The sequence below is a fragment of the Scardinius erythrophthalmus genome (assembly GCF_964197995.2).
Source record: "Scardinius erythrophthalmus genome assembly, chromosome: 1".
Taxonomy (NCBI): domain Eukaryota; kingdom Metazoa; phylum Chordata; class Actinopteri; order Cypriniformes; family Leuciscidae; genus Scardinius; species Scardinius erythrophthalmus.
The window spans coordinates 49,522,380-49,533,553 of NC_138221.1; the positions used below are offsets into that span (position 1 = coordinate 49,522,380).

Sequence of the window (11,174 nt, forward strand, 5' to 3'; positions counted from 1 at the left end):
ATATATATATATATATATATATATATATACATATATATATATATATACATATATATATATACACACACACTGTGTGTGTGTGTGTGTGTGTGTGTGTGTGTGTGTGTGTGTGTGTGTGTGTGTGTGTGTGTGTGTGTGTGTGTGTGTGTACAGACATATGTATATAATATATATAAATATAATAATATATACACATATTATGTAAACAAAAACGTTTATGTTAGATGCGAATAATCGCGATTAATCGATTTGACAACCCTAAAATGATATTATGATATATAATGATGGAAAATATGCCAAGTTCGTATACTATTTCTCTTGCATCTCTTGTTGAGATACCCTCTTCTGTCTTTAGTTTTTTTCCAACCACAAACTGTAAATCACGCCGGAGAGCCTACTAACCGTAACCGTGGGAGGCATTCTGCACACCCACTCGAGCGCTGTGTAAATGCGTCTGCTTTGTGGCTTTTCACGCGCAGCGCGCGCCCCCGTATGTTGTACAGGAGAAATGCGCGTTCGCGCTCACGATCCGTTTGGTTTAGATGCACGCTCGTTCCGCACTCGCATCCACAGGGGGGCCTTGACGACTCCTCTTCGACTGTCAAGAAAGCGCACCGTATAACGGCAGCCTTTGCTATCCAATAAACCTGTCTTTGATCTAAAGGCAAATACGAGCCCCCCTCCCGCCAAAGACTGAGCGAAGTCGACTGATTTGTGGACAGAAACGATGGCGGAATCGGGCAGCAGCGCGGCGGCGGTTGGAGCCGCGGGCTCGAATAGCAGCGCCGCCGGAACTGGAGGAGCCGTCGCACCCGGGGGAGCGAATGGAGCGGCGGGATCCAAGCCTGGCCTGGAGTCGGTGAAGGGACAAAATTTTGACGTTGGCCCCCGATACACCGATCTCCAGTACATCGGGGAGGGGGCCTATGGAATGGTCTGGTAAGCGGAAACTGCCCGTTTTTGCAGTCGCACACTTCGGTGGAGATACTGTTGGATCGGGGCGAGAATTAGTGGGCTGGTACTAGCAGCTACTGGTCAGCTCTTCGTAGTAAAGAAAAAAAAGGTGTTGATTCGCCGAAAACAAATAGCATTCCGCATTTCAATTTCATGGACAGAAAAGCAGATATAAGCGCTGTTTCGAAATCAACAGAATAATCAACGTTAGTTTGGCTCAACAAGTTTTTGCATATCCTTCCCAGAATATCAGGGCTAACAATAGATTTCGAGTAATGCATTGGATTAAGTCCCATTTCTTCAACATTGGCTGTGTTTCAGAACACAGCAAACTGCCTACATAAACATCTTTTCTTTATTTTTTGCATCATAGGCACGTTTAAAATGTTCAAAAATCCTGTCTAAGTAGGCAGCTCACTTGGTTTAAAGGCACAAACAGTGTCTTGCTGCATGTGAATCTGTGTTATTGAGTTCAGACGTTGAATGTCCCTTGTCACTCTTGATTTTAGGAGTCTTTTTAGTTGTTTGCATACTGAATCTGCACGCTAGGGCTGTTAGCGCCACAGCTAGCAATCTGACATCTCACTCTGAGCTCGTAAAACAGGCGTGGTTACGATGCGGCCAAATGTGGATTAAGTGTTTTAGGAAATATTTTTGCGGTTTTTGTAAAAAATACATACCCACCATTTTTAAAATATAATGTCAACTGCTTATAATCTGTCATAAAATGATGGTAAACATTAAAATAGATGCAGAATTCAGAGTTGAGCGCGTTGGTCTGCCCTCCTCCATCCTCAAAATGACTGTCAAGTTTTGCAGGAGGATGTAAACAAACCCCCTGTAATAAAACACTAAGGCCTTCTATGGATATCTTTGGTTAGGGCCATCAGACTGCTGCGTAAGAAGAAGAAAAAATATATGGAATCTAGATACTTGGTATTTTCCACACATACAGTGCACTTAAGTAGTTTTAAACGCATCAAATGTATGAAAAATTGGATATTTTGGCCTGTGCAATCTCAGGTTTTTATTTTAAAATTATATAAAAATGTTGTCATTTTTATGTGTTGATTCAAATTGAATCAAATTGAACACAATTTGGTAAACATTTAAAAAAGCTAAATCTAAATTATATGTCTTGTAATAAATGTATGTATGTGTGTGTGTGTGTGTGTGTGTGTGTGTGTGTGTGTGTATATATATATATATATATACAAACCTTTAATTTAAAAAATAATTATTGAAATGTTATTTATAAAACACACAAAACAGAGGTTTAAACAATTTACACACCTTATATAAAATTAAACAGCTCATATAATATTTAGTAATGCTTGAGGTTGACACACAATTTTTTTAAATTAACCTCCATTTACTTTCAATTGTGCCACTAAATCAGTTGTTTTGTTTCTTACATTATTCCACATTCTATACGAGTTAAATTCGTGCACAAGCTTGTATGAGTTGATTTTTTTTTTTCTTAATTCTCTCTCCTCTCTTCCCATCATCTCTTTTCCTGCCGCCTGCAGCTCAGCTTTTGATAATGTGAATAAGATCCGAGTGGCCATTAAGAAGATCAGTCCATTTGAACATCAGACCTACTGCCAGCGCACCCTGAGGGAGATCAAAATCCTCCTGCGGTTCCGTCATGAGAACATCATAGGCATCAATGACATCCTGAGAGCTCGCCGCATCGACTTTATGAGGGATGTGTATCCTTAAACACGTACATCAACTGGCTCACAATGCATTAGGCCAAAATGTATCTTGAACATAGGGTGTATATCTCATTGTTATATTGTGCGTTACGTTGTAGTTCTTTAACTGCGTTTCAGCTATATCGTACAGGACCTGATGGAGACCGATCTTTACAAATTGCTGAAGACACAGCAACTCAGCAACGACCATATCTGCTACTTTCTGTACCAGATCCTGCGAGGGCTGAAATACATTCACTCTGCCAATGTCCTGCACAGAGACCTGAAGCCTTCAAACCTTCTCATCAACACCACTTGTGACCTCAAGGTCAGAACAGCCAAACCAAACATAAATTTCTTAAAGGGATACTTTAGCATTTAGCATTAAGATACCGATTAGCATTAAGCTTTGTATCAGTAGAAACCCGGTAGTATTTTCGAATGACCGTGCTTCCCTCTCTCATGTCCACCTGAGACGAGAGATTTCTGTATTGTGTGTCTGGAAAAAAAACCTCAGATGATGCAAAAATCGTCACTTTGCGTCATCGGAGGCTTGTTTGGCCAGAGGTTAGAGACTACAGCCAGTAGGAGGAGCTCGTTCCGCATGTTTTCAACCCGCCCATAGGGGGATCTCACGATAAAACGGCGTCTTTTCAGTTTAGAGTCGACTAGTAGCCTAGTTGTATCATTTCTTCCGATACTGCCCTCTGTAACCGGTAGGCGTGGCTTGGGAGTGGCCTCGTAGGGCAGCGAAGCAAGTGCATTCTGGGAGTTGTTGTCTTTCATCCACATGAGCCAAAAATATATTTTCTGGCTTTTCTCAGTCTAGAAGGCACCAACTTCTAAAATTATTTCACATTTCTACTACATAAATGACCCAATTTAAATACACATTCATCTTTCCAGCGGTGAAATATCCCTTTAATATAAGAAGTAGTGTTTAGTAAACAATTGGTAATAACACAGCAGCTTTGAACCTGACATTAAAAATTAAAAGAATATAAAACTAATATGATTTTAATGAGTGGAATTTTTTCGTAATAGATCTATTTTGGTGAAGATATTTTTGAGGAACGCAGGACCAAGTTTAGTAATATAGTTCTTGTGCTTTGTTTAATCTGAAGGCAATGATCCTAATGCAGCTAAATATAGAAGTTAGGGTCTTTTTTTAAGCAAAATTGCTTGTTGGAGGGTTGTATAGAGGACAATTATATTTCCTCACCCATAGATCTGTGACTTTGGCCTGGCACGGATAGCCGATCCAGAACATGACCACACTGGATTCCTCACAGAGTATGTGGCTACTCGCTGGTACCGTGCCCCTGAGATCATGCTCAACTCCAAGGTTTGTGCATGTGTGTTTGTCTTTAGCATTTAAGATATGAACTGGATGCATAATTTGACATGATCTCTTTATCTTTCAGGGCTACACCATGTCCATTGATATATGGTCTGTGGGTTGCATCCTGGCTGAGATGTTGTCCAACAGACCCATCTTCCCTGGAAAGCACTATCTGGACCAGCTCAACCACATACTGGGTAAGAACATGAGTGTAATGCTAAGTGGAATTTCCTCTTTTTCCGACTTCTCTTTTATTCTCAAATCTGCACTACCTGAAGCATAACATATAAAAAAGGAACTTTGATGTATCTGCATGTAATAAGGAGTGACGCACTGTATCAGTGAGGGCAGGAAACACCCTGAAGAGAATAGACTATCGCCTTCTGAACAGTGTGCAATGTTGCCAGCTAACTTCCCTGGGCTTAGGTTCAGAAATGACATAAAAGTGCACTAGTACACTATTGTTTGAAGGTTTTGGGTCAGTACTTTTATTAAAGGACTCATTTAATTGATCAAAAGTGTTTTCAAACTTTCTATTCATCAAATAATCCTGTAAAAAATGTATCATGGTTTCCACAAAAATATGAAGCAGCACAACCGTTTGCAACATGGATATCAAGCAATCATTGAGCAACAGATTAGCATTAAGACTGAAGTAATGATGCTGAAAATTCAGCTTTGAAATCACAGGAATAAATTACATTTTATGTTAAGACCATATACTAAAGCAGTAGATCTGTGGATCTTTTTGACATGAAATCTATTTTTAGTATGTATTTAGTAAAATTGTATTTTATATTAAAATATAATATTATATTTTATTTCTGTTTAAGTGGCAACCCAGCACAGTACCAAAACTATTTATTGTATTAAAGTAAGCAAAAATGTCTTTAATCAGTCATTAAAATGTATTATTATTAATATAATTAATATAAATAATTATTTACGTTTTATTCACGTTTAGCTTCTTCTTTGCATATAGTTTTGTTTAACTGTATTTGGTTTAAGAATCTTCTAACAAGATAGATTTTGAATGAATTTATGCCAAAATACTGTTTTCAGGAGAATTTTCTACTCCCTTATAAAATCGGAAAAGCTTAACCAGGCACAAATATAATATTAGTTAAACATTTTACTAGCATTCTAGCATCATGTTCTTCCTTGCTGTCCGTTTTACACAAGCAAACCCAAGGAGATTGTAGAAACAGTGATTTTCAGTTGATGACCACTGTATTGTTATTTGACTCATATGGGCATGCAAACATTTTAGCTCATTCATTATGTGTCAATTTTCCTGCCCCATCAACCAGGTATTTTGGGCTCCCCCTCTCAAGATGATCTAAACTGCATCATTAACATGAAGGCCAGGAACTACCTCCAGTCTTTACCCCAGAAACCGAAAATCCCATGGACCAAGCTGTTCCCCAAAGCAGACAACAAAGGTAAGCTCAAGCATTAGCATCTTTAGGAATGTTTAGTGAATGGACTAACTAAATGGTGTTTTGTTTTTATTAAAAAAATGCCAAAAGTTCTCTGTGATTGGTAGGGTTAGTGTAACACTGTGTTTTCAGCAGACGCCAGTGGCGTGATGTGACAAATCTAAAGAGAACCCATTATATTCAGTAATGCGGTCTACTTTCGATGTCGTGCGACACGACAAATTCCCAACAGTAAACTGATGTCCCATTCCATTCCTGTTTTACTTCAAGCGCTCGCGCTTCTTCTGACACAAAGAATAAATGGATTCGCAACGGTCACTTTGCCGCGTCTAGTGTAGACAGCTGCCAGTTTTTGCGGCGCGATTCAACACAGCAAGTGTCACATCTGTTGCAGCAGACACAGTGTAAGGGGATAGGGTATACAGTTTATGCAGTATAAAAACCATTACGTCTATGGAGAGTCCCTGTAAACCTCATATACAAGTGTGTGTGCATGTGGGAGTACTGAACAAATGTGGGTGTGAACAAATGGTCTTTTGATGGTCTGGCTGCCTTGTGCAAGTATGTTTAATGAAACATTGGCTGGAAAGACTAAAAAAGAAAAATGAACTACTGTGTTTGTACGTGTACATCCTATCGGTGTGTGTTTTGTTAGCTGTGCATGATTTATAGGCTGTATAGTAGTACTAATGAATTAGTTCTTTTGTAATCATAGATTTAACATAGTAGTGTGGAACTTCTTTATGTACTTCTACCTTTGCGTTTCAGCTCTGGATTTATTGGACCGCATGCTAACCTTTAACCCCATCAAACGTATAACCGTGGAGGAAGCACTGGCCCACCCCTACCTGGAGCAGTACTATGACCCCTCTGATGAGGTATCTCTCTCTCCCCTCTCCAGCTTCATCCATTTCACTCCCCTTCAATCTGTCATCTGTACAATCCCATATCTGTTAGCTAAGCCTAACAGCATTTCATATTGTTTGCAAATTTAGCCGGTGGCTGAGGAGCCCTTCACTTTCAACATGGAGCTGGACGACCTTCCTAAAGAGAAGCTGAAAGAGCTCATCTTTGAGGAGACGGCACGCTTCCAGGCCAACTACCAGGGCTCTTGAGAGGGACAGGTACAAAAACGCAAACACATGACAAAAAAAATCTACATGTTTAATATATTTATATATGCTAACATTTTAAGGCATGCAAGAAAGAAATGATAGTTTTCAAGAAAAGTGACTAAAATAAGTTTAGAGGAAGTCAAATGCCATGAGCAATTAAAGGCATAGTTCACCCAAAAATTAATTGATGACAGTTTTACTCGCCTTCATATATGACTTAGTTTCTTCCATGAAACACAAAAACAAGATATTAATAAAAAAAAAATAATTAAGCTGTACTTTTCCAGAAAAGTTGAGGTTGTCAAACTGCAAAAAGGCAACAAAAAAACACACCAATAGGCCTATGTCACACTTCCTGCTTCAGGCAGGTTGCGGAGAGATTTGGTCCAGCGGTATCTATCGGACTCCGCCATTGTAAAGAGCTAACTGGAAGAGCCTTATCCCTACTAAAAGACGTACTTCCGGTCTTCAATTTTTTCGTGACATAGGCCTATAGTCTATGTGACTCACATTTGTGCAAGATCTTTGAATGGTTATTCTCAAATTGAATTTGTGCATGTGCATATTATTTGGCATATTGGTATTGGCAATGCATCTCAATGTACATGTACAAATGAGATTTGAAAACTTCTGCTTTCTATTCTTGGGTGAACTATTCCTTAAAAAAAATTTTTTTTTAATGTTTAAAAATATGTATATTTATTTATTTATTTATTTATTTTATTTTTTTCCAACAAAAACTAAATCTTGATCATAATTATTTGGTCTGTTCAGTATATTAACATTCATGTATCTAGAATTCTTTTGAAGGTTATATAATTTCAAGTGACCTTTTAATGAAAGAAATAAAAAAGTAATTGCTTTCATTAAAAGATAATTTGAAATTATATAACCTTCAAAAGAATTCTTGATACATGAATGTTAATTTACTGAACAGTCCATTTTTTTGAGTTTGTTAAAAAATAATGGAAGGTATTTAAATAATTTTATGCATTTATTTGAACTCAAAGAATGAACCATGTTTAAACCTGTTGATGTCCACTGATGGTCAGTAATCCTTTTTTTGCAGCCATCATTGAGAATAATGGAGCAGCGTGGAGTCTCAGATAAAGATAACTCCAGACATCCTGCGAAAACATATACATGCATATATACATAAAAAAAAAAAAAACAAGATAAAAAGAGGAAAAATGTACATTTGAAAACTTCAGCTTTGTTTTATCTGTCCATCTCTCTTTCTTGCTGGGAAGCTGTGCGCTAGTTTGGGCTTCTAACATCTTATCATAACGCCATTAATGGGGGCCGTCAGACTTTCTATTCTCTTTGCATACCGCACACAGCTCCTGCTCTCTGAAACAATTGCATCTTTCACCCTTTCTATCAATACCCTGCTTCTCTCTGTATCCGTCTCTTTCTCTTTATGTCTCTCTCGAAGGGTGTCTCTTTACTGGTCTGTGCTGTTCTGGGTGTGTTTTTTTTTTTCGTTTTGTTTTTTTCTCATTCCAACAGAGATGGAGAGAGAGAGAAAGAGAATCTCTACGATGGGCACTGACAGATGTGTGTGTGTATATATAAGTGGTTTTGAGTTTCATTGGAGTATTGTAAGTTGACGATCTGTATGTACACTGTAATTTGAACGTTAAGATCAGTTACAAATCGTGTTTTGTAATGTTGGGAATTTATATTTGAATATCTTTTGAAATATAAAGTCAATGCTTGTGTTTCTTTTCTTTTTTAATTCATTCAAAGACAAATGATGTTACATTTGATGAGCTTAGACTTTTATTTTGTTTTCTGTTGTGAGAAAAAGGTCTTGTTTTGACTCTTGAGAAATATATTGCGTAAAAGAGAAACGGCGACAGGCAGGTTGAACGGAGGAAAGAGCAAGATGGAATAGGATCATCTGCTGTAAAATATCATGTTCTACTGTTGAGAACTGAGACTATTTCTTGCCAATGTTCTTGGGAAAATTAAGCCATCAGTATCATCTTTTCTTTTTTTTTAATGTTGGCTTCCTTTCCCTCCTTCTCTTCTCCTCCTCTCGCTCGTCTGTTCATTTCATGGAGGTTCTGTGGCTTCTGTGCAGACCTTCATCGTGTTTTTTTTTTTTTTTTTATGGGGGGTTGATACTGATTTCTTTGTGAATAACAATAGTTGTCATTGGTTACCATGTCCATGGCTACTGTTGCCATGATTCCTTTCTGATAAGTCACACATAGTTCCCCACATTCTGGCTTTGTTACTCGCAGATATCGGTCCCTTACTCTTTCTTTCGCATCATCCTTGTTCTCTTTTGTTTTGCTTTTCTTCACTTGTCCTGAAGTGATTGAGGAATCATAGCCAAGCTTAACACTTTCAGAGCCATAGCACATTTTTTCCTCATTCCCTCCCTGTGATGTCAGAACTTTTCAAAGGGCTTTTCCACAGGGCTTGCTGACCTCATGCCTCTCCTGCCTGTGATTGGCTCATCTAGTCTCGAACTGACTTACTCTGCATGCATTGCATCTAAGACGTAACAACCTGCCTTTATTAAATGTTTTCAGTGGAGAAAAAAAAAAAGAACTGTTTTTAAAGAAACCGTCATTGCTTTTGGCCAGTCGTGGATGAGGAAAGCATGTTCAAGTGGGAAGAGTTAAAATGGCACAGTGTCTAGCTGTTTTTGTATAAATACAGGGTGTGATTTGCATAAATTAATAACCCCCCCCCCCCCTGTGTAAAACCCCATTGAGACGAGCCCCAACTGGAGAGGAAGTTCAAACCGCACGTCAATCACGTGACATTTTTCAATCGGTGCACCTGCACTTTGTGTCTCCTGACCAAACGTTTTGTTTCGTTTCAGTTTTTAGTGCAATTTTATTCTGTTATATCTATTCCTGTGACAAAAGGTTCCTTGTTTTCTTTCTATGCTTTAGTCTTTCTTAATCCACCACTTGTTAGGGTAAAATCTAATGTAACAGGCAATGACGGTTGGTCGCGTCCCATGTCTGTCTGTACGTCTGTCTTTTCCAACCAGAAGCTGCTCTTCTCTGCTTCCTTATGAGGAGGGGAGATCATCCCGCTCTGTGATCTGAGGGAAACATTCATTACCAAGAAAAAGATTATTTATATTACTGTATTGTCAATGGCAATGATATGCTTATTGTGAATGGGACCATGGGGACTGTCAACAGTTTTACACACGCGCGCACACACACACACACACACACACACACACACATGTATTTCTCACATATAAACCTGCACGCATACAGTATATGATTTCAAAAGCCTGCAAAGGAGGCAGATATCATAATGTTCTTTTAATGGCTGTTATTATGATTATTGCTGGTGTTATATTGGTGGTCTTTTTTATTTTAAAAACTGAAAAGGGATTTAAAAACTTTTGTCCTTTTTAAAGTATGTTTTGCTTTTCTTTCATTTTGTTCGCTTTGGGTGTGAAAAATAATTGGCTGTTCACTCTTTCTGGAGTCTATTTTTTCCCTGAATCTTATAAGGAATTATTTTAAAAGATTAAACGATATGGGTAGATTGTCAAGAGAAATGAGCTATGGATGGTTATAGTCTATGTATATGCTTATGGGTATAATAAATTAAACAATTAACAAAAACAGAATTATATACATATATTAAATAAAATTCCTGATACTGTAAGTCCTTGTGTTGCGTTTTTTTTGTTTTTGTTTTTTTTAGAATATAGAAAACCTTTAATCCTGCTTGACAGATTTTTACTAAACAGAAAAATGTACAATTAAACAATATTTTTCAACAAACATGAAAATGGAATGGATGTACACCACTTATCTTTTTAAATAATCATATCTGTAGCATATATTAACATCAAATCTTTTGAATTTAAAATATATTTGCAAATGAGTGAATTCACAAATTCTCCTTTAATTCAGGTATTTTATTTTTTATTTTATTTTTTAAACCTAATTGTGCATATGTCAAATTAAAATCAACTTCTCTGCTCATTCACTTATGGCAAAAATAATACATTTAATTGAGCTCAAATTTTTTTTTATTGCCACTCAGATATAGATCATTATCTTTTCTCTGCATTAGTGCATTAACAGTGCATTTATGACCTCGCTTCCAGTTTAAAAGGAATAGTTAAAAGGTCTGTTCCAAAGTATATTGTGAATAAATTGCAATCTGAAAGCCAGTTATTTGCCTTTAGCCATATTTAGTCATGATGGAAGAAGTTATCTGGTTTCCTGTCAAGGGAGTGGCATAGCAATCAAAAGCTACTTAATTTTCCTTAGCTATGGAAAAATAAAGTGGATCATGTGCATGTCAAGTTTAAACCAAGCAAAGGTTATTGGAAGTTGATGATTAATTATTTTGTTGGTAATGAATGGACTAATATTTGTCTTGTTTTCTGGGAGCTCTTTTACCTTTTTCTTCTTTCACATATGCCAAGTTGCCAGTCCAGTTGGACCACTCCTCAGCTTTCGACAACATGTTCCAGCATGGTTCGAGAATTCTGCTCCGAGGCGTTCTGCTCTTCAAGACAGATCAAGCTGTTTGGGTTGAGGGTGTGCTTTTCTAGTACCACTGATATAAATGCAAACCTGTGACCTAATACGTTGATTCATTGCCATTTTTATATGAGACTGAGCTGAAT

General features: G+C 37.5%; 1 protein-coding gene across 1 annotated transcript; it reads left to right on the forward strand.

Moving 5' to 3' along the window:
* Positions 1–497: 497 nt before the first annotated feature.
* On the forward strand, positions 498–10,198 carry mapk3 (mitogen-activated protein kinase 3). Its single transcript, XM_081354531.1, has 9 exons — positions 498–939; positions 2,484–2,666; positions 2,790–2,979; positions 3,880–3,996; positions 4,076–4,190; positions 5,304–5,435; positions 6,201–6,310; positions 6,428–6,556; positions 7,617–10,198. Exons 1-8 carry the CDS (start codon positions 728–730, stop codon positions 6,545–6,547), a joined length of 1,179 nt encoding a protein of 392 aa, XP_081210657.1. The 5' UTR covers positions 498–727; the 3' UTR covers positions 6,548–6,556; positions 7,617–10,198.
* The last annotated feature ends 976 nt before the right edge of the window (positions 10,199–11,174 follow it).